The sequence below is a fragment of the Lynx canadensis genome, chromosome A1, assembly GCF_007474595.2.
Source record: "Lynx canadensis isolate LIC74 chromosome A1, mLynCan4.pri.v2, whole genome shotgun sequence".
Taxonomy (NCBI): domain Eukaryota; kingdom Metazoa; phylum Chordata; class Mammalia; order Carnivora; family Felidae; genus Lynx; species Lynx canadensis.
In genome coordinates, this window is record NC_044303.2 from 212,294,605 (window position 1) to 212,319,437 (window position 24,833).

At 42.3% G+C, this 24,833-nt stretch overlaps 1 protein-coding gene across 4 annotated transcripts in view; it reads right to left on the reverse strand.

Annotated features, from left to right (window-relative positions):
• RAI14 (retinoic acid induced 14) overlaps positions 1-24,833 on the reverse strand; it is a 145,164-nt gene that overhangs the window by 21,317 nt on the left and 99,014 nt on the right. For all 4 annotated transcript variants that reach the window (XM_030331628.2, XM_032594587.1, XM_030331644.1 and 1 more), the window contains 4 exons: positions 14,906-14,994; positions 4,996-5,060; positions 1,146-1,203; positions 344-414 (listed from right to left, as the gene is read on the reverse strand). In XM_030331628.2, the coding sequence (XP_030187488.1) occupies positions 344-414; positions 1,146-1,203; positions 4,996-5,060; positions 14,906-14,994 (283 nt within the window). The remainder of the gene's footprint in view (positions 1-343; positions 415-1,145; positions 1,204-4,995; positions 5,061-14,905; positions 14,995-24,833) is intronic.

Genomic DNA, 24,833 nt, shown 5'->3' on the forward strand with positions numbered 1-24,833 from the left:
GGAAGTTAACAGAAATGACAGAACTTCTATTTAGACTTATTTCTTCTAAAAGTCAAGAAATTAAGCCTTATTAATACATTTAGGTTGATGGCAGATGACCTGAGAAACAAATGTACACATCAGGAAGTGCATGTCACAAAATGTCTTCTCAATGTGTCATTAAATTCAGAGACCAATAGAGATAATACTTGGATCCGTTTTGCAGAAGAGGATCTAGGTTGAAACGCATTAGACTTTCGCCAAATGCTGAGGTCTCTAAATGTCTTAGTGATTTGCAGAGGTAGCCCACAGCGCTCTAGACGCCAGTGTGCATCTCCACATCTAGCAGCTGCCGGATACTTACCAAATCCTTGAGGTTTATGGGGCTTTTGTGCTCGCAAAGAGCCTGCACAGCTTGAAGGCAGCCCTGTGCCGCTGAGGGAAGGAAACAAAGACACAGCCCGTCACACAGGGGCTCTCACCAGCAGGGGCATCACACGCACCCAGGACGGAGAAGTTCGTGTTCCACCCAGTTTGCTATGTTATACTAGCTGCACTGAAGAGAAGTCGTATCCGGAAGGTTAAGTAAGGTGCTCCGAATTAGTGTTACATTTCAATGTTAATTTCCAGACCTAGAGCCACTGTCTGCCAGTTGCCTTTGTGCAAATATTTGGTTTGGCATTTTGTAGGACTTAGCTTTGCCCCAGCTAGCACTAATAGAAATTTATAAATCTCATCACTCCCTGAGCTCGGTGTTGACGTTTTGTTACTTGGGAGCCGTGTGACAGATAATGACAAGATAGTAAAACAGAACACTGAGAAATAAAATGGGAGTTTCTTTTGATCCCCAAATCAAAAAAATCTGTATCACATATTACATGAAATCTCTAAATGCTTATGAAAATCTCTTAGCTTAAACAAGAAACTTACATTAATTAAAATATAATAACCATGGCAATTTTTACAGTTTGGCAGGCAACTGATGAATTTTAGATGTGTCCCTGATAAAACCCTACACATTTTGCAAACTGAGGGAGACAGAAATTCCAGGAATGATGACAGACAACAGCCTCAGAAATAAAATGGTAAAGAAAATGGCTTGAAAGAGGAAAAGGATAACTGAGTATTTCTTATGGCAGAAGGATCAGTAAGAGAATGAAAGTCACCTGCATAATGTAAAGCTGTTTTCCCAGAGCTGTCCACACTTCCGGCTGGGCATTTTGACTAGAAGACAAAAAATAAATAAATACACATAATAAACATTCCGCTCTGTTGAGTTCATCCTTTTCCTGCAAGGTTGTGATGTGTCTTATCAGGAAGAGAATAAATATGAATAGGCCCCAACTGCTGTGCTCCAGGACCTGCAGTCTCCCATGGGGAGGGCAGCTCCTCTCCAAGTAATCGGGACCCAGGCAAAAGGTCACCTCTTTGCTGCATTGGCCGTCCTGTCCTCCCTCTCACACTAGCATCCCATCACCGGCAGCTGACAGATACGCTCCAGGCGTTCTCATCTTGGTCCCGTCTTTCCCCCCACATTTCCTGCTTAATCCTCTAGTCCCCCTTCACAAAACCAAGTTCCTGTAAAGAACTGCCCACATGCGATCCATGCTGCCTTGCTTCCCACTCGTTTCCAAACCCACTGCAGTTGCGTGCTGTTCTCCAGACTCCACAGAGATGGCCCCACAGTCACCAATAACCTTCGTGTTTCCCACGACAACAAACATCTGTGTCCTCCTCTTACCGCAATCCACCCCCTTCTCCAAACAGTCCTTCCACTTAGCTCCTAGCGCCCATACTAGCCTGGTGTTCCCACTACTGCTCTGGCCACTCCCCCTCCGTGAGCCAAACACAGAATGTTGGGGTTCCTCGGTGCTCTCCTTCTTGGTAATCTCATTCATGCCCGTAGCTTGAAATGTCATCTAAAGGCTAAAGACTCAAATGTGTACCTTCGCAATAACAAACCTAAGTACATATTAGCTATTACGCACTGGGCACTCTTCATTGTTTTAAGGCTCCTGATAATGCTAGACACTATTATCACTCCCATCTTCCGATGGGGAAACTGAGATACAGAGAAGGTGATAATTTGCTCAAGTCTCAGGACATGGCAGAGCCAGGATTCAAACCCAGATGCGCTGGGCTAGAGCATATGTTCTCAGCTGTACGCAACGTCATCTCCGAGTGCCTGGCTTGATAACCCGCTGCCTATTTCACATTTCTACTCTGACGTAAGCACCTCAAATGCAACCGTCCTAAACTTCCACTGAGTCACCTTTAACTTCTCCTCCTCCTCTTCCGCCATCTAATTCACCACCATGTCCTGCCAATTCTGTGACCTAAACATACCTGGTCTACTCTTTCTTTCCCCATTACACCACCCAGTCTAGGCCAGCATCTTCTCATGCAGACAGCTGGGGCAGCCTCCTGGCGGGCTCCACAGCTCTGCTCTCGCCTCTATTCTCTATACAACTAGAGTGATCTTTTAAAACTGTGAATACCAGTCCTTCCTTAAAAGCCCTCCACAGTTCCATGCTGCGCTCAGAGGACTTATGGCCTGCCTACCATGACACACAGGCCTGCACTCCATGCCCTTCTTTCTCCTCCACGCTCACTCAGCCCCAGGCTTTCTTTCCTCCCTGACCAGTGCCTTTCCTACCCGAGGCCCTCTGTACTTGCTCTTCTGTCTGCTTGGAATGCTTTCCCCTTGGCTCTTTCCAAAGTTCTCGGCTTAAATATCACCTCCTCCACGAGCCCTTCCCTGATCATTCACCCCACACCCATCTCTCTCAGTACTTGGTCAGTTTTCTTCTTGATGTGGTGCAATTTGTAACATGCATTTGGGGACTTGTTTACAAGATTGCAAGCTTCATCAGGATAAGGGATGCTCTGCTCGTGAAAATATACTCAATGCCTGACACAGGGCACGGTGTCCAGGAGGCACTTGTTAAAAGTGGGGGGGGGGGGGACTAGTGGGCTATCAGGGGAAGAGGAGAGTTCATTTGAATTTGAAGAATCTCACAAGGGTCTGTTTGCGCTCACTGCCTTGAGGAGGCAAACTTTAAAACGGTAGCCACTGGAGAAGAGAAGAATCTCCAGCAGACAGATAGTAAGAGCAAAGGCCTAGAGAGCTCAGAGAAAGGATCCAGTGCAGAGAGTGAGGGAGGGCGGGAGGCAACAAGGGTCACATCACAGAGGGCAGAGGATGCCAAGACAGAAGTGAAGAACTGGCTGGAGAGGTCCAGGACCCAAGGAAAGCGACCCATTAGGAGGACATCAGAGCCTCAAGGTTTTAGGAGCGCCTGGGTGGCTCAGTAGGTCGAACGACCGACTTTACCTCAGGTCACGATCTCACGGTTTGTGAGTTTGAGCCTCGCGTTGGGCTCTGTGCTGACAGCTCAGAGCCTGGAGCCTGCTTCGGATTCTGTCTCCCTCTCTCTCTCTGCCCCTCCCCTGCTCATGCTCTGTCTCACAAATAAACATTAAAAAAAAATTCAAAGCCTCAGGTTTTAACAACTATTCAGAAAGAAGAACAGCAAGTCTGCAAGTTAGAGGCAAGAACAGGCAATGTTAAGAGTGAAATGTCTGTCTGCCCTTCAGTGGTAAGAGGAACGGAGATCAAGTTACGACTTACCATGCTTTGGCCTAATTTTAGAATAGCACAAGGAAGTGTTTAAAGGCTTCAAAGATTCCAGAGAAAAACCAATCCATTTGCATAACCAGATATAAAATTACATTAGAGGCTAGAATATCTGGTCCTTGCCCATGAGGATTTCCAGCCTGTCAAGTTCATTCTTCCTGAAAATCAGAGCCAGATGCAAAGCCTGGATAGCCAAGCCAGAATGAGAACAGAGATTTAAGATACAAATAAGTTAAAAAAAAAATTAAGGCAAGACCAAGGGTATGGAGGCAGTGCACTTGGGCAAGTCCATGATTGTCATTTATTCAAGGTGCCGGGCCTCAGAGAAAGCAGGGAAGTTCTACTTTAATTGTTCTCAGAGAGGAGCCTCATAATAATAATAAAAATAATAATAATCACAGATGTTGATCTATTTTTCTTGAATTTCACTTCAAAGGCCTGTTAAGGTTTGCATTCCTGGCACTGGTGGCAGCTTGCGTCACATAACGCAAGACAAGAAGCTGTGTGACCAACAGAGCAGGACAAGTTGAAGAATGTGACCACATTTCTGCATTAGAATCGCAGAGCCAAATTAAAGCAAGATGCTGGGTCCCACACAGTGCCTGTGAAGGCTGAGACAACAGCTCAACAGAAGAGATAGCACTCCAAACACATATTTTATGGCTCTGTGCTGTTCCTGAAAACAACCAGCTTGCACGCTGACTGGCAATGGCTGGATGTTACAGTATGGGCCGCTACTGGGCTTTCATTAAATATTCATCTTTCAAGATTTACAGATGTCGTCCCCCTAAGCGATCATTATAAACTGGCCAGGTTATCAAACCAGGGAGTTGGCTTCAAATTATAAAGGGGAATAAAACCAAGAACCTCGGCAAAAAACTAAGAACTAAAGGCACATTTAAAGTTACACACAAGGAAATAAAGGTTGAAATTTTGTTTCTCAAAAAGAGTTGTGTTCTACCAATGACTGAAAGAAAGGCTATTAGGATACTGGAGATCCTATATTGCAAGGATCTCTAATCGCATGAAAAACAGTTTTTAAACTGATTATGTAAAGGGTACAAGTCTCTCAGAAAAGGACGCAAGGAGCTGATAAAGGCAAGAAAAAGGCTGTATCCCAGGAAGACACTCCAAATTCTGATGAGGATCTTCTTCCCTATCAGTGCCATTGCTATGGAAATAATCTTTTCCTTGGCTGTCATTTAAATTGTGATGCTTCTTAGGAAACCCAGGTTCTGGGATGGTATTTAAGGGAGTGTGTGTGTGTGTGTGTGTGTGTGTGTGTGTGTGTGTGTTATTCTTTCACAGATACAGTTACTGTTAAATTTAAAAGATGACATAATTTTAAAAATTTATAATTTTAAGTTGTTCCATTTTACCTGAAGGAGCTTCCTGATGCATTCGTGGTGGCTGTTCTTGGCTGCGAGGTGCAAGGCACTGTGTCCTAAATGGATTAAAAAAAAATCTTGGAAAAAGAGGCCACACATTTTAAATCCCTTTCTTATCTCTGTGACAAAGACAACTATGAGGAAATAAACTGTTCTCCAACAAAGGCAGAATTGTTACTCTTGGTAAGGTCTCAGCTTCTTATCTGTAAAGTTCAGTGTGACAAACGAGCAGAGGACACAGAGCATCCTGCCCACTGCATAATATTCAGGGTCTACTCCAAGTGCCCTTCTCTTGGGGTGCTATTAAACTCTGAGCTAAAAGCTGGCAGGTGACTCATGATACACAGCTCGGTTCTGCTTTCAGCGGTCCCCATGCATGCCAAACGTCCTGCATCCACCCCAGCCACACCAGGCTACGACTGCCACAGGCCCAGGAACCCAGGAAAGGCCACCTGTACACCAGCTGAGAACATCCTAAACACCCATCACTTAAATCCCTAGTTTTGGCTTTTCATTTCCCTCTCCTCCAAATGTCCTCCAGCCCCTGCACGGAAACTACCTGGAGTTTTCAGATATTCAAAGTCCTTATGTGGAAGAAGGAAAAGAGTGGTGAGAACAATAATACACTACTAAAGTCACATTTCTTTACGTTCCCTTCAGAGAATATGACCCTAACAGAACGTGCTCTGATGTTTCAGCAGTCAGCTTTAGGAAATCCTAGTGCTGTACCCAACTCTCTCCACAGCCTAACGGGCCTAAAGAATTTCTAAGGAAGAGGGGTTTGGGGGCAGCTTCTGGGCAGAAGGTATGGCTACCAGCCCAGGAGGCTCCCATCTGAGGCCCCTCACCACCTCGCTGGACCCTGCGCTTAGCCTGGATTCTCTTCCTCCAGGATCACCACACAGCTTGCTCCCTCACCTCAGAGGCAACTGAAAGAGTGCCTTGTGAAGGTCTGCCCTGACCTCCCCTTTTAAAATTCCCATTCCTCCGCCGCCCCTTTAATCTTCAATCCCTGCTTCATTCCTGCTCTTCATAGCACTGAGCACCTTCCCACACTCCTTTCCACCCCACCCCACTCTACACAATACACACACACAATACACACACACACACACACAATTTATGGAGCTCGTTTTTCTTTCCCCACTAGAATATGAACTCACTGAGGACAGGAAGTTCTGTCTCATTCCCTGCTGTGTCCCTAGTCCAGCACTGATGATGCATCATAGGCTCTTACTACACACTTGTTAATTTCGATTAGAGGGTATGCTCATTTCAAAGGTCTGGGGAGGAGGTTTAGGGGCAGAGGACCAAAGCTGCCCCTGCCAGCCAACCCAGAGCACATGGTAAACTCTTAAATCCTCCATTTCCCAAAATTTTCGGCCGAGATGTGCCGAATGTCATACCTGTGAACAACCCATACTTTGGGACATGCTTCAAGCATGGTTTCAGTCTCGGTGCTATTGACATTTTAAGCCATGAGTGTGTGTGTCTATGTGTGTATGTTGAGGGAAGGGGGGTTGTCCTATGCATTTTAGGTTATTAAGCTGTACCTCTGGCCTCTACCCTTTACATGTCCATTTGTGATGATCAGAAATGTCTCCAGACATTGCCAAATATCCCCTGGGGGCAAAATCACCCCAGTTGAGAACCATTGGCTTACAGAAACAATTTCTTTCATATGGTGGTCCACCAGTCTCCAAATATCATTTCTCCTTTTTCAAATAGTCTTCAATCTGTAACATGGACTGGGAACCTTTAATTATTAGAGAATCATACAGCTAGGAAATACCATATTTAAAAATTAGAGGATTTTAGGATCACAGTAAGCTGCACAAAAGCATGTGTAAGGTCAAAAGATCAGATTCCTTCTTTTCTGAGACCAGCTGCACTGAAGGATTTTAAGGGTATGCATGAGGGTGGGTTGTTTAGGTGAAGCAGAACACAGAGGCAGGAACCCCTCCCAAACGGATGAGGATGAGGAAGGTCGGAACTAAGGCCCTTGGAAGTAGGAAGACAAATATCTTCTCTTCTCCTTCCTCCTTTAACTTCCTGAGACCCTCCTCTTTCCAGGATGTATAATGCATAATGGTATCAGTTCGGTTACAGGATGCATTAAATAGGCTTTGGTGCGCTAGCCCGGCCCCCAAGCATCATCTGTACCAGTGTTTCTAAGGACAAACATGTTTTCAGTTTTAAACAAATGCCTTGCAGATGAACTTTTGGAAGCCATCCTGATTGTAAGTAGAAGACTGTTTATGTCATGTATACAGTGCATTAGCTTTTTGTCTCTGCTGTGGACAAAAGCTGTTCTACGTAAAGAGCACCCATTGGAAAAAGACAATTCTCCAAAGACGAGATGGTAGGGAGATTTAAACAACCCAGCAGAAAATAAACAATAGGGTTTCATTTCATTCCAAGTGTTCTACTCATACCTGGAAGTAAGTGCCGTGTTTCTAAAGAAACACAATTCTTTTATTCCCTGGCCCTGAGCTATGTTTTCCTGAACCAGGAGCACAACAGTATTTTCAATTAAAACATTCTCAAAACCCAAATAATGTGTCATGCCCTGGACATTACACCGAAGTGAGATGTCTCTTAATGTTAACACAAAATTCTCTTTCCAAAAGCAAAAATTTTCTGGAGAGAATACATTGTATTAGTGGCAGAATCTCAGTGTAATGAGACAGTGCATAAGTCTGGCCCCCATTCAGCTATGGATCTGTCTGGAATATCAGGAAACAATTCAAATAACATGGCAACCCTAATTCAAGTGCATTCCAGCAGAACTTTGCCTGTGAGTAAAAAGACCAGTGTTATTTATGTCAAGGGTTGTGGGCTATAACAGGTAGTGTAAGAAACCTATTGTTGAAAGGGAGTCTAGGGGCACCTGGGTGGCTCAGTCAGTTAGGCATCTGAGGTCGGCTCAGGTCATGATCTCATGGTTCATGAGTTAGAGCCCCTCGTGGGCTCCATGCTGACTGTGGGGAGCCTGCTTGGGATTCTGTCTCTGACCCTCTCCTACTCAAGTTTGCATGCGTGTGCTCTCTCTCGCTCAAAATAAATAAATAAAGTATAAAAAAAAAATTAGAAAAAGCTTTAAAAAAAAAAAAAAGAAAGGGAGTCTAAAAAGGATGGCTCAGGGGTGCCTGGCTGGCTCAGTCAGTAGAGCATGTGACTCTTGATCTTGGCATCATGAGTTCAAGCCCTACTTGAGGTTACTTTAAAAAAATAAAAATAAAAAATAAAAAGGATGCCCAGACATTCTAGCCATGGAACACTTTCCCCCAAACTACCTCAGACAATAACCATTTATTCAATTCTTTAAGATCACTGGAGGAAATGGAGAAGAATTAGCTAATTTAATAGAGGAATTACTGATGTACTCTTCAAGTATATGTGAAAAAATCTGAAAACAAGTCAGAAGACACATACAGGGCTAACAAATACCAAAGGGTGAAGTCTGAAAAATTGCAGTTTTAGATCAAAATATAAAAACATTTAGAAAAATAAAGAGAATTAAACAACATTCAACTACATAAGATTTAAAACATTTTCTTAGAAATCAGAGTTTCAGAATGCTGACTATATTTAAACAATAGAAGTATAAATTTGGTTCTTATTTACAATTTTAAACATATTTAAACACCATTATCCTTAGTAATCCTCATTTTCTTTTCATCAAATTTTCATCACTGAGGCACAAGTCTGTTTACCTTGTTATAACCCCAGGAGAAGACCCAAGAATGAAAGCCGTATTAGTAACCACTACTGTAACTACTAAATAGTTATGGAATTACCCTTAGTCTCCCCAGTATATATGTGTATAGTGTTCGTTAAGGAATTAAAAGGCTTTTTTTGCATGTGTGTATATCACCTGAAATATTTTCACACCCACGTTATGCTGATCATTGCATATGGCTGACCCTTCTTACTGCCTATACACGAGTCAACAGCAAGTGCGAAACTCATACGATCGTTTTGTTTTTCTTTATCCGAAATGAAAATAGGAAATACGTTTTATTGGCTATAATTTACAGTTTAAATGACCCATTGTCAAAGTATCTGAGTTTTAAGATGAATATTACCTTTCATATCTTTACATGGCATCAAATTTGAGTGGGATTAGGGGCATAATGGAATGGAAGTCCACCTTGAAATCCAAACAAAAACTAAACCAGTCCTTGGAAACCGCAGAGAGAAAAGTCAGGGTTCTCAAGCATTCCGTTCTGAGGACTATGCATTAGGATGTTTCCGTACCTCAGTTCTCGCTCTCCTAAGTCCCTCTTCTATGAGAAAAGATGTTGTATTAGGAAGGTTAAGTGTGCAAAGGGATGAGAGAAAATTTAAAAAATGGGTGTGAAATACAAAGTGCACATTCTCCTCCAATCTCTGTTTCTACTTGCTTCTACAGCAAAACCTTCAGCATTTTTAACTGGACAAATTGTTGCCCAGAATTCCCAGCTTCCCGTAAAGCTCAGTGTGGCCACATATCCCACTCTGTGCTGTGAGGTCTGAGTGTGTGTCACTCATGGGCCGTACTTGCCCTGCCCCTGGCTGCTGCTGAGATGCAGATCCCAGGGAAGCCATCTTGGGCTATTAGGACCACAGCAACACCCTGGATGGCGGAGTCTGAATCCCTCACGGTGTGGAGCCGAGCTGCCATACCAATTTGGGACTTTCAACTGACAGAAAATTCTATTTGTTGAAGCCACTCTTATTATGGTATCCTGTCACATTGCATCAAATGTATACACTCACTAATCAAGGGTGTGTGAAAGCCAATGCTTCGTAGAAGCATATTGGTAAAAACAGAAGATTCTTTGGTCTTCTTCAATCTTCCGTTAATGCTTCTGTTTAATCCTGTCTCATACTCCAGGGTGCTAAATGCAGGCACCACCACTCCCCACCCTCCAACCAAAAAAAAAAAAAAAAAAAAAAAAAAAAGCCTAGAAGTCAATTTTACTATTTGTCTGGGAGGAGTGTTTTCTAAAAAAGCAGCCAGAAATGCCAATTCTTACATCAGTGAGGAACAAGAGCAAACACAACAATGAAAGGATGTTAGACAAATAACGTAGGTCCAGTTCAGAGATGACACAGTGAGCTCAGAAGCCAACTTTCCCATGTGACCACTATATACTGGTATTGCCTGGCAAACAGGCGATTAAGGAAGGAGGAAAACCCCCAAAACCAAAAACCTGTTATGAGCTTCTACCAGTCTTTGGGCTTTCTTCTTCTGATTTGTACAACGAGAGCTGTTGGCTTGGTGATTGTAAAAAAATAAATAAATAAAATAATAATAATAATAATAATAATAATAATAATAATAATAGGGGTATCTGGGTGGCTCAGTCGGTTAAGCCCTGGACTTCAGCTCAGGTCATGATCTCACAGTTCGTGGGTTCAAGCCCCGCACTGGGCTCTGTGCTGACAGCTCAGAGCCTGGAGCCTGCTTCAGTTTCTGTGCCTCCCTCCCTCTGCCCCTCCCCTGCTCGTATTCTGTCTCTCTCTCAAAAGTAAACATTAAGAAAAATTAAAAAATAATAAATAAAGATGTGAAACCTTTTCAAAAGCCTCACGTGTAAAAGATAATAAAGGTGATAAGGTGATGTGGGTAAAGTAGCAATAATCATGATAATCAAGGAGCCAAACGCAGCGAGCTCTCACTGTGCCCTGGGTGTGGAGATGCCCACAATGACCGTCTTGTGGAAGCCTCAAAGACCATCGAAAACGATGTGATTGTTGTCGTATTGAAACTATACCAAGGCCCTATCCTCTGACAGTGCTTTGCTCATAAGTTGCTTGTAAAGCAGCCATAAAAATTCTCTGGTCAGACTTCCAAATATTTCATAGGGAAAGATAGTTGTTAAAAAATAGATGTTAAAAACACTCTGCTTTTATAACTTAAATCTAGTCCCCAGTTTAAAAAGTGGGAAATTATACCGATTTGACCATCCTATATGCTTGGTGGATACAACTAATAAAAAGGGTCAGTGTATATTTTGAAAGCAGGCTTTGTTTTTGTTTTCCTGAAAATTCTACAGGGTAGTATGATTTATGGTCACAGATTTTTGTACCAGCTGTCAGTGATTTTTGAAGAGGACCATTCCTCAATAACAACGTGTCAATATTTAAGTAGGTTTATTGAAAAGACAACACCTCTAAGAGCTGAGCCATTTAATTCATCCCTTAACCACCATAAAAAATGTTTTGGACTAATGATGATCACATTAAGGTGAGGCATGGTGACTGATGGATTCTGCTCTGCTTTCTTGAGAGAAGAAGAAAGGGGTAGGTGATGTAGCAACAAGGACAGAAATATCGGCAGCAAAAGCCATCACATTTACCTTGTTTGTTATGATGGGAAAGAGTCTGAGAAGCACTGGTCTAGATAACACAATCAACATTTCCATGCACATTTTCCTTGAAGCCTCTTCCTTCGTTCCTACATTCTCTTTGCACGCTTTTAAGAAATCATGAGAAGTTGGTGCCTCATTCAGACAAAAGGAAAACAATCAGTCCAGAGACCACAGTGTACCCTCATTGCCGAAAATGTTAGCGGGGAGGGAAGTGACTGGTGGCTCTGAGACATTTTCAACTCATCGTACGTTTGGACAATGTTCTGGGCCCATAAGTGCCGTGGAGTCCACCAATTTATATATATACATACATATATATATTTTAAATGGAGGGGTGACTGGGTGGTTCAGTCAGGTGAGTGGCTGACTTCAGTTCAGGTCATGATCTTGCGGTTCAGGAGTTCAAACCCCTCATCGGCTCTCTGCTGAGCACGGAGCCCATTTCAGATCCTCTGTCCCCCTCTCTCTGCCCTTCCCCCCGCTATACTCTCCCTCTCAAAAGTAAATAAACATTAAAAAAAACAGATGGGGGCGCCTGGGTGGCTTAGTCGGTTGGGTGTCCGACTGCGGCTCAGGTCATGATCTCACAGCTCGTGGGTTCGACCCTCGTGTCGGGCTCTGTGCTGACAGCTCAGAGCCTGGAGCCTGCTTCAGATTCTGTGTCTCCCTCTCTCTCTGCCCCTCCCTGCTCACACTCCTTGTCTCTCTCTCTCTCTGTCTCTCAAAAATAAACATTAAAAAAAAAAAAAAAAAAAAAAAGGATGGACTGTGGCAGTTCCCACTGCCAGGCGCAGAGAAGCAGGCTGGAGTAATTTGCAGTGTCCCCTCCTCGTCTCAGTCGGCTAGCAAGTTGGCACCACACTGGGGTGTCCGGGCCTCAAGGCCCGACACTTTACCAGGCTCTGGTGTCAGGAGTTAGGGCTCTGGTAGGAAACACAGACTCTACCCAATGTGTTATATGGCGCAAAAATCTTAAGAGCTTTAAGTGTTAGAAATGATACTGGTGGACTTAAAAAAAAAACAAAACAAAAAGACAAGCATGTAGAGTTTATTATATAATGTGATCTCAACTATGTAAAAATGTGCCAGGAAAAATTTGGAAGGAAATATAGCAAAAGAGTAAAACTTCTCTTGTTAGGAGTAGAGGCACCAGTTAACTTCTTTGTAGTTTTCTGTATTTCCCTAATTTTCTACAACGAGCATTAGAGAAACATATTTTTCCCTATGACAAAAACATAGAGGGGAAGAGATATTTGGTTACACTAGAAATAATGACACTCCTGGCTGATCTATTTCTTAACATCAAATACAATGAAACGAGTCTGTATTATAGTTCCAATTTATTTACTTTAAGCTAATTCCTTTAGATTAGGATTTTCTTAGAGAGGAAGCCCCATCTACTGAAGAAAACATATTTCTCATCAAGGGTACTTTACCTAATCATACTGCCCTTGTGTGTGTGTGGCATGACTTTTAAGGTAATAACAATAAACAAACAGGGGCGCCTGGGTGGCTCAGTCGGTTAAGCATCTGACTTCAGCTCAGGTCACGATCTAACGGTTTGTCAGTTTGAGCCATGCATCGGGCTCTGAGGTGACAGCTCAGATTCTGTCTGTGTCTCTCTCTACCCCTCCCCAACTCGTGCTTCTCTCTCAAATATAAATATTTTTTAAAAATTAAAAAAAAAACAATAAACAAACAAGATAACTAGGTTTTGGAATTAAAGATCACTTTAGTGCAACATAAATTAGTATTTCCTTTAAGATAGTCACTTAAGGAAACCATTCATTCTTCCACTGGTTTTGCCATTTCTCACAGTATTTTTTTTGGAACTTTCTGTGGTACTGCTCAGGAAAATCATTCCGTTACTTTAATCACTCCCTATTTTTGACAAAAATGGTCTCACCAGTTTGATACCTCATTTACCTGACTTGACTTCAAGTGGCTTTTGGCCTGTTCTGAAAAAACAAATCTATTGTCAAAGGATAAAATTCCCCTAACACTGAGATTAAAAAAAAACAATAGTAATAATAATGCCACAGATTTTTTGAAAATAATTCTGAAACAAAGTGTTCCAACCATATTTTGAGTAATAAGAGCACTCTCACAATACCTGACTGACCTCCCCCCTCCAAGAAGACTACTCTCAGGTGGCCAGGGTACTGGGGGGAATAAAAGGGATCCATTATGAATTAATGCGTGGCCTAGACAAAGACTATGAAAATAGACTGATTTCATATTCCAGTAAAAACTAACAAAACCCTGTTAGAAGGCATAGATTTTTAAGTACAACAGAGAAATGAAAAGCCATCAGTAGTTGCTTTGATCCTTTGGTATGACCGGCAGGGGCAGAACCCTGGGCTGGAGATCCTGTGGGCTCCTTCCTGTAGAACAATGTTCACAAAAGATAGGACTACACTTTCTCTCCATTTACTTTGTTCATCATTTATCAACACTGGCTTCACATTAGAATTACTTAATAAAAATACCGGTCGCTGGCAACCTTCAGACAATGGAATCTGAATCTCAGAGGATAGAGCATGGGTATATATGTGTGTGGGTTGTGTGTGTGTGTGTGTGTGTGTGCTCTTTATTCTTTTCTTTCTTCTTTTTTCTCTCCCAGCCTTACCTTTCCCCAGTTCCTAGGTGACTCAGATGCACTAAAGCACAGTAAGGGGTGAGAACCATGGGCAGCTGGTCCAGACGAGGATCACAGCTTCTCTCACACAGCACATCTCAGTTAGCTAACAAAACGAGCTCCTGAACAACTCGTTGCATTGGGGCGTCTGGGTGGATCAGTTGGTTAAGCATCTGACTCTTGATTTTGGCTTGGGTCGTGATCTCATGAGTTTGTCAGGATGAGCCCCGCATCAGGCTCTGTGCTATTAGCTATTAGTGCAGAGCCTGCTTGGGATTCTCTCTCTCCCTCTCTGTCTCTGCTCCTCTCCCAACTCACATGTGTGCTCTCTCTAAAATAAACATTAAAGGGGCGCCTGGGTGGCGCAGTCGGTTAAGCGTCCGACTTCGGCCAGGTCACGATCTCGCGGTCCGTGAGTTCGAGCCCCGCGTCGGGCTCTGGGCTGATGGCTCGGAGCATGGAGCCTGTTTCCGATTCTGTGTCTCCCTCTCTCTCTGCCCCTCCCCCGTTCATGCTCTGTCTCTCTCTGTCCCCAAAATAAATAAAAAACGTTGAAAAAAATTTAAAATAAACATTAAAAAAAAACAACACCACAATTCACCGCATTTATCATCTCAAGCTATGATGCATAAAAACAAAAATACTGCTTGGTCCATACATGTAACCTTAAAAATAATATTTTAAAATGGAGGATAAGAAGTATACGTTTCTAGTTGAGCACATATAAGAGGAAAATACTTGGCACAAATGATGAAACCATGTCAGAACCTAGTCATTAGAGGTGATTCTATGTTCTTCTCTCGGCGTGTTTGTAGATCGGAAATTCCCCACAATGAATATGTCTCATCTTTGTGATACCTACTCTTGTGCTGGCCTGTTCACTTAAGAGATAAAGACCACGTACCGGCAGTATCTTGGGCAGTCACATCCACGCCATGTGTAACCATGACCCTGAGGCATTCCACATGCCCTTTTGTAGCAGCAAGATGAAAGCTGGAAAAGAGGTAAACACAATTGCCTTAAGATTTCCACTCTTTGGAGTTCATCTCCAACAATGTTTTGTTTTGCCTCCTCATGTACATTTTCTCTCACCTGAGCTCCACAACCACCTAGGGAGTAGGTATTATTATCAATCTCATTTTAAAGATGAAGAAACTGAGGCTCAAAGTGGTCTGATAATTCGCTCATTGACACTTTTTATTAAGTAATAGAGCAGGACCTAGATCTTAGGTTTTCCAACCTAAAGAACAGGCTTGGGGTCTTTATGGGGTGCCTGGGTGGCTCAGTTGGTTGAGAGTCCGATTCTTGGTTTTGGCTCTGGTCATGATCCCTGGGTCATGGGACTAAGCCTTTGCATTGGGCTCTGTGCTGAGCATGGAGCCTGCTTGAGGGTCTGTCTCTCTCTCTCTCCCCCTTTGTGCTGTCTCTAAAATAATAATAAAAAAAGATTCAACTACATTATTTATTTGTCTCTTTAAGAAACAAGACAGCTCAAACTAGATTTAGTTCCTAAATGGTAAGTAATTTTTCAACTTTTTTTCTGTTGTCTAGTGCTTTCAGCAAAGCCATTATTTTCAAGTAATACTCTATATAAAGAGAAACTTGTCTGAGTCAAACAATGGCCAAAGTTCTTGGACAACATTAATGTCAAATCCATTGTTGTGCTGTAGCTGAATAACAGCAGTTGGACACAACTTTTGTTAGTGGCTAATATGTGCCAACCATCTTACTACCCACTTGCATACATCGTCTCTTTTCAATCTTATAACAGCCTTTGAGATGAGTCCTATCACTATCTCCATTATATGGCAGGTGTCTATGCCCAGGCAGGTGCAAACAACATGAAGGAAATCCCACAATTAGGCTCCGGTATTCAATGACACTTGGGCGTAACAACCATGCTCGGCATGTATAGACTTGCCATTAAATGAAGGGATAACATCCAAATGCCATACCAATCATCCTTTGCAGATCCCAAGGGTGAAGGGCACTTCTACAGGCAGGAGCAAAGCATAATTCTACTGGGCATTCAGGCCCAGAGGCTGAGAAGGCCAAGAACCTTGGGAAGGGCTCCTTCCTATGGAGAGAGGTTAATGAGCCTTCCATTTCTTCTCCTGCCCCAGTTCTGTTTTGGGGAGTTACTTTCTCAGCTTATTTGCCATGCAGCATCTTACCTGTCAGTGAACAACCAGGTTGTATTTTTTCACAGGAAAGAACCTATAACTGGGGCCCAGGGTCACACCCAAATAGCAAATCCAAGAGCTACACAATTAAAACCCAAGTCATCTTGACCACACGCCTCTTCTCTGAAGGATGAGGCTCAGTGAATGTGGACAGATCAGCAAATGTGGACACTTCAGTTTTGATTGCAAATCAGCCATACTTTACCCGCATACCTTTAGTAAGTCAATTTAACCTCTCTGAACCTACATTTCCTTCACTGTAAAGTACGAGGATTGAGTCAGATGATATCTGATGTTTCCTCCAGCTCTGACAACATTCTATTATTTTAGCTTAATTGGCTCTAATCACACCAACTACTTCTGCCCCTGTCCAGCAATTTATGTGTAATGTTTCCTTACAGCCAAATCTACTTTGTAGGTGTTTTCACATTACAGTCAAACCTGGATCATGTGGAGTGACTTGGGAATGTGGTAACTTGTTTAAATGGAATTCCTGATTAAATACAACTCAACAAGGACAGAAAGAACCTCCCTAAAAGGCAGTACCGTAGCTCTGCTTTCAGCATTGTTGGGAACACTGAATTTACATTATGTAAACTTTGCCTTTAAGCTGTGAATGGTTTATTTTAACTGATCTTGTTGGAATGTCTCTAAAACTTTTTCAGCATTAGGAACAGTGTATGTCACATAATTTAATTGCCCTTGAAGACATGAAGTCACCACTAAGAGCCTCAATTATCGATCTCTGCTTTCAAGCTATTAATCTAAACGCCCCAGATTATTAAGACCTAATATTCATTAATATTTATCTTCTTTTCTTAATGTTTGTGTGTCTGCTTCTAAGATGTCTACTCTGCTATCAACTATGACCAGGGAAGAACTAAATCAAAACTATCTGGACAAGAAGACAGCCATATCCTATGTTAAAGATAAAAGTACAGGGATAAGTAATTAATGCATGCACGCACGCACACACACACACACAAACATACACATGTGTAGATTATATAACTTTTGATTGAAGTATAACGTATGAAAAGAAAACTTCACAATTGTATGGGCTGTTAAATTTTCATAAATGGAACATGCCCATTTTATTTTCATACAAGGAAACAGAACCTGGCCAGAGACCCATAAGCTCTCCTCACATCTCCTGTTGGTACCCCAGAAAGCTCTCCACGTGTCCCTTCTAGTTATAACCTCTCACCTCCCACTGCCTGTGTTTTTTATATTTTTTCTACTCTGAGGCTTCTCGGAGTTTCTCTGGATTGCACACTATAGTTATCAGGGGTTGAAATTGCAGACACATATGACAAGGATGCATTACTGCAAGCTACCACTGTACATTGATAGGTGGAATCTAATGAATGCAACATGCTATTCTCTGGATGACTTGGGAGCTGTAGGGTTTCAGGATCATTATTTGGAAGGTTAATAATTGTAACAAGGCAGGAGAAGTGACGTGTTAGGCAGGTGGGTTCAAAATCCAATCCTAGGATAGAAACTTTTTTGGACATTTCTGTTTTTTAAAACAAAAGCCCTTATATTAACCCAAATCAACACATGATTGATGGCTGTAACACATTTTATTGAGGGATCCAGTTAATGATGGTGTCACTGCATATGCTTTAATAAATTGAGTGTGTGTGTGTGTGTGTGTACGAGGCTTTGTTTCACCCTGTCTCTCTCATTACAGTTTAGATCAGGGGGTGATTTTTCTCCCTTCTATTCTAGGAACTCTCCAACTAATTCTCCTGCAGAATATTGTGTCCTACGGAGAAAACAGAATAATAAGAGTCTTTTCACAATTCATAATTTTATCCTCATATATTTCACCTAAACTTTCAGCACTCACCACTCTTATAAATAAAATCAACAAAGTACAAATAACTAGAAATGGCTGCTTATATAGATAGCCGCTTATATAAGATATTCATGCTTGTAATTTTACACTGCATAATCTCATGTTTTGAGCTAGTAAAATCATTCTTAATTGATGTGATTCAATTAAATATATCACGATTTCAAGATGTTTCTCAAAGAAAGGAGATAAAAGCATGAAAAGCAGAAAAAGGAAGGGCTGACCATTTTAGCCCGAAGTTTCTAATTCATTTTTCCAGACAGACAAGGAGCTCCACTATGTATCATTATTCTGAGTAGGCACTTCCAGGAAACGAGAGCAAAGCCAAGAAACATGACACGTAAGTTTGCTCGCAGGGAATAATTACTAATGCTGTGCATCATCTGTTTGCCCCTCCAGATTTGCCCTCCACCTTTATCCCCTGGGTCAGTGGCCCAGGAAGCAGATCTCTTATGGACTGCATCCAATGGGCTGCCTCATCCTTTGGCTTCTAGTTGGGTTCAACGAATGGGAGGCACTTACAAGAGACAGGAAGATGAGAAGAAAGAGTTCGGGGCATTATCCCCTCTATTCTCTCCCTGCCAGGGCACACACTGGCAGTCACAGCCCTCCTCTACTTCCTCCATGAAGTTCACAGCTCTGGGGGCCGGTTCTCCTAAAGCTACAGTCGCAGCTCTGTCTGGGTTTTCGTAACTGCTCTCTCTCCAGGCCCCTGCAGGTTGGGGGGCGGGGGGCACGAGGACGTTGAAATAGATCCCACTGGTATTGGCCCAGGGCTGCTTTCCCAACCATGCTGGTTTAAATCTGACCACGATTTTGTAAATAGTTCCTTTCTTAGAGGGTAATCAATTATCCTGTCAGAGGGTGCTGTTTCCTACTGGGACCTTGAATGTTGGGTATTCTGTGTGTGATCATCCACAGGACGAACTGTTAGGTTCCTCTGGATATTATTTGATTAAATGTTTATACAGGCAAATTCAGGCTTTTAAAAAAATGTTTCACCTCACATGTAATTGAGTAGCTTTACTTAAGAGTTTGGGGCATTTGGGCTAAAATGCTTTGACAGGAGAATGTGCCAAATCACTTAACTTACACAGAATATGATATGGGGCTTCTGATATAATGTTAGGCCAGAGTAGGAATTAGTTTAAAAGGTACAAGAATACACCTCTCAAAGGATCAGAAAAACAACGGACTTAAATGCGAGCCACATGCAGTCTAGAATAAGTCACAGTGCAATAAAGAAATGCTAAAATTCAGATTTTAAACTGGATTTGGTCTTGAAAGAATAACCAATACCCTATCCATAGCATATGTGAGCACATACAGTTGTACCTGCTACAACTGTGTTCTCAAATTGGGAAAGCCTTCCAAAGTTTCTATGTGCACATCCTGTGGAACAACAAGGTTCTTGGTAGTGAACTGGAAGTAAAAGAAGGTCTAGTAAAATCTTCAATAGCACATGCTATATTCTACACTCTCTCTGTATATATAGTATATTGGACAGTACTCTATACAATCAATATCTACTAACTATATATACCACTCTTTAATACACTATAAAAAAAGTCTGTGGGCTAGATTTAGAAAGAGAAAATATAAAATAACCATCAAGACATGTATTTTGTTATCTACTGACCACTCTGATTAACTCCTTAAAATAACCTATTTTTTATCTATTAATGTGTCATTGCCATAGAATTTTAGTCCGAAAATCACTTTACTACCTAACTTGGGACAAAGGATCTATAACCCGAGTATGCTAAACCAAACCACATAAAAGAAAACCAAAATGGTCAGTGTACTGATTTAGCTTTCTTTTTTTTTAATTTTTAACTTCTATTTATTTATTTTTAAGTAATCTCTACACCCAACATGGGCTTGCACTCACACCTTCAAGATCAAGAGTTGCATGCTATCAGATACCCCTAGCTTTGTCTTGTTTTTATGCAAGCTGTACAAATGCAGAAGAAATAAGGCACAAACCAGACAATGACATGACTGTCAGCAACTCCCCAACAACCCATCTCCTTAGCATAAATGGTAGCACTAAGATCTGGTTACCTTACACTTGAACAACAACCAACAAGAGACGTGTCATTTTGCTAATCGTCCTCAGAGAGAAAGCTGCTGGAAGATAAAGTGCGTCTTCTTTCTCTCACTGCCCCCTCCCTGTACCTAGAAAAAAACCTCTTAATCAGGAGTAGAGTAAATGCCATTGTACAGAAGGGCAAGATGGGAAAATTGCATCGGTGTTGCTGTGGTGGTGGTGTATTTAACTTGGACAACCCGTCATTTTAGTTTTAGCTTCAGAAAATCTGGCCCTTATTCCTCAAAGCCATGATTTTGAAAAATTAAAACTTCTAACATTACAGCTTTATTAAAACTTGGAGGAAGGACATGTATAGATGTAATCAGATGAGAAAGTTTAACAGGAAATGTGATATTGGGGAGGTAAGGCATGTAATTATTTAAGGGCTCAGACTAACTGGGTTTCAATCTGTGCTTTGTCACTTATTGGCATGTGATCTCAGGCAAGGTCTTGGTATCTCGGTTTCCACATCTGTAAAAGGGGCTTTGAGGAGTAAACGACTTCTACATAAAAGCACTTAGCAAAATGTGAGGCGCATAGTAAATACCGCCCTCCCCCCCCCCACCACCACCAAAAAAGAAAAAAACCACCAACTGTTACAGCCTCACCAACACAAGGCAAGTCAGAGAGTCCAGGTCATGTTGCTTAATAAAAGGATTTGTTTTAACGTTCAGAAAAGACAGGCTAATAGAGGTTAAATTAGAACCACCACTGCTTAAGAAATGAAAAAGGAAAGGGAAAGAATAAAACCTATGTGCATCTCTCCTGAATGGAAACTCTAGGCAACAAAGTTGTAGGCAGCCACAGACGACAAAAAAGCCATCCAAGACCAGCTTTGTCCGAAGCTCGCACTTGAGCTGCTAACATTCTGGCACCTTTGACGGAAGTGATAATCCTCAAAGCAGGATTTGGCAGCAGCGAATCATTAGCATTTAGTCTCTGAATGTGAACAAGAAGCACAGCCAACTTTTAATAAGAGACTCCAGTGAAAAGTTGGGTTCGGTCAGGTGGAAAAACATGATTAGTCATTGGCAGAATCTGGATTTGTAAATGACAGTGAGTAGGTTTCTTTTCTTATGCAGTGACTGATAAGTGTAGCCATCCTCGGTGGTGGCAGGCCAGGTGACTGGTGGGTTGGGGACCACCCCGTCCGGATTGCAGGTGGGGCCCCAGGGGTTACTGCAGGCTTAGAGCGCAGATGGTGCCCCAGGCCAGCACACAAGTAATGAAGAGCATGGGTGGTGGCCTCCGATAGCCTGTGTGCTGGACGGCTGGTGTAAGAAAACACCTCTAAAGGGAGTCTGCAGGTGTGGGTGAGAGGGGGTAGGCAAAGTAGTAGAGGTTGGTTAACGCCACCCCCTCACCCCAAAACGTAGTCTTGACAATGTTATTCTAGGGCACTGGAGCTAACCCAAGTATGGGATAGTTTTCATATTTCTGCTAGAGCTAAATATACCAAATCATTCATACATTTGTATTACGATACCAGGGTATTTACATGCCAGCCACTATTCTAAGCACTGAGAAACACGTGGTAAATAAAACAAAGCCCTCATGGATCTCGGCTTTTAGTGGGAAGTCTAAAGATAAACCAGTGGCTCTTAACTGGGGGAGATTTTGTCCCGCCCAGGGCACATTTTGCAACGTCTGGAGATATTTTTAATTATTCACGGGGTGGGGGTGGGCGGTGGGAAGATTCTACTGGCATCTAATGCGGAAAGGCCAGAGACGCTGCTAAAATCCTACAACGCACAGGACAGCCCCCTCCCTCCCCAAACAATTATCTAGTCCAAAATGTCAATAATGTCAATATGTCAAAATGTCAATAGTTGAGAAACTCTGATGAACCATTAAAAACAAATGTAGAATGCTAAAATTCTATTAAAACAAACACTGAGAAAACAACATGAGCAGATTTTAATCTTTTTATTGAGACAGAATTCACAGACCAAAAAATTCACCATTTTAGAATGTACAATTCAGTTGTTTTCAGTATATTGAAAGAGTTGTGCAACCAACATCATTATCTAATTCCAGAGTATTTTGACTGCCCTAAAAAATTCACATGTCAGTCAGCAGTCACTTCCTATTCCCATGTACCCCCAGCCCTTGGCAATCACTACTCTACTTTATGGCTCTATGGATTTGCCTATTCTAGATGTTTCACAAAGACAGAATCATGTAATATGTGGTCTTTTGTGCCTGGCTTCTTTCATTTGGCACGTTTTCAAGGTCCATCTGTATTGTAGCATCTATTGGTACTTCTTTCCTTCCTTAAGGCACCTGGGTGGCTCAGCTGGTTAAGTGTCTGACTCTTGATTTCGACTCAGGTCATGATCTCATGGTTCATGAGTTCGAGCCCCACGTTGGGGCTGTCAGTGCAGAGCCAGCATGGGATTATCTGTCTCTCTCTGTCTCTGCTCCTTTCCTGCAAGTGAGCACTCTCTAAATAAATAAATAAACAAACAAACAAACTTAAAATTCCATTGTATGTATATATCACATTTTCTTTATCTATTTGTTGGTTATGGACATTTGGGTTGTTTCTACTTTTTGATTACTATGAACCATGCTACTAGAACATTCACCTAACAAGTGTTTGTGTGGATACCAGTTTTTAATCCTAGTGGGTATATACCTAGGAGTGGAATTGCTGGGCCAGTGGTAACCACGCTGAACTCTCTGGGGAGCTGCTAAGCTATTTTCTAAAGCTGTGGCACCATTTCACAATCCCAGCAACAACACACAAGGGCTCTAGTTGTTCTACATTCTAGCCGAGACTTGTTATTGTTTGGCAAATTTTAATTTAAGAGATGAGAATTTAACTGCAACCTAAATTTTCCAGAGAAGAAACATTTAAGTCTTTCTTAATGAACCCTTTGAAGTAGTTATTCCAGTTAATTATCAGCTGAAATTTCCCCTTGGAGGAATATAAAAGAGTGAATGCAAAACAAATTCGGAGTATCCGCTGGCTTAGTCTTTGTGTGGACTTTTACTCATTAAAAAGTGTAGCCTTTCCTTTTAAAGATAAGAGAGGGCATTCAAGAGTCTATACAGCAGTGAATCTTCTGAGAGATTTGTTGACTTGATTCTCTCTTCAGATGGGTCAAGAATTCAGTGGAGGGAACGGTATGAAAATCTTTTACCCACTCCTCTGATCCCTGGCCCAGTGACAGGGACAGGCGTCACTGCCCAGGGATACAGCAGGGTGGCTCTCTATCCCAGTGTAGCCGAAGTGACCGCTCTTCGAGAGCATACATCTTGGTGACTCAGAGTACTTGGCGGCCCAGGAGCTCATTAGAAACGCAGGCTCCCAGTTCCCATCCCACGTCCACAGAACCCGAGGCTGTTTTACAAGTTTCCAGCTGAGCCACGTGCACATTCCAACTGCAGACGTGCTGCTCTAAGTGGAGGACAAGTTGCAAAGCTCACACCATCATTTTTACCAAGGTGCCCATTGTTTCAAAGTTCTTTCGAAGACATGATTTCCCTGAACCTTAAAAACAATCTCGTGGATATGTTCCACAAAAAAGGAATCAATGCTGTTTTAAGTTTCATCATAATAGGAAATGTTTAACTCTGCTTATAAAACTCAGCTGGGCCCGTCCGCAGAGAAGTAACTGAAAGGCACAAACAGAACAGCCTGAAGATTTACATAATACTACTTTGATCCCTTTGCTGCTTATTGATATTAGGAATTTCTCTGCTTTTGTCACTTGGAAAGTTCCCAAGGTTTCTCTGCTTAAGAGTTTTGTGGCTCCCAATGTGTCTTTCTTTCTCCCTCGGGCACCCCTGCCTTCCACAATGCATTATGGTTTTTACTCATTACATCCCCCAACCAGCCTGTGGGAGGGTAACTATTATCATCCCCATTTTCCAGAAAAGGAAGGAAACTAAGGCATAGAGAAGTTTAGTAACTTGGCCAAATTCCCAGAACGAACAAGGCGGGGAGGCTGGATTCTAACCGGGGCACTCTGCCTCAGAACTGGCCCTTTATCACCATGCTGAGAAATTCCACTATTTTGTTAAATCACTTGCAAACTGTGAAGCACTATATAACTTACTGGCTGTGCTGCTCTTTAAAAAATAGCGCTTAAACTAAAAAATGGAAGTATTTGGCCAAAAACACAAATATAGGTTTCTCACTGGGGCAGACTAGGGTTGCTGGTACTCTCAAGTGGCTAGGAAAGGCTGGAATATTTCTCAGGGCTCTTAACCCGAAGGGGATTTGAGTGTTGCTGTTCAGAAGCCTGTGAGTGATGGCCTGGAAAGTTCCTTCTATCTTTGAGAGTAATAACAATTCTTCTGGTTTCTGACTACCAGCTGAAACATATATTTGGAGGAAATACAAACTCACAAGGTTCCTTTTAGAAGACCTTGATTTTTTTCAGCATATTCATTCATAGAGAATTTCTCTCAAACCAAACTGCTGCCCTTCTCCGCTGCCCCAGGTCCCAATCCCAAAAGAGCTGACAGGGTGAGGTCAAGAATGCAACAGGCTGGCCACCTCACCAGACCTCCAGTTCCTTCCAATGCCTCTGCAACCAATTTTCACTCTCCAAATCAAGCAAACCACCATGCCTAACAAAGAAATGACCACATACCAAACTCTACCGGTACTAGCCACACCGAGTCCCAGAATCCCAGAGTCTTAGAAGGTTCCAGAAAGTTCCAGAAGGTTCTGGGATGAGGGCTG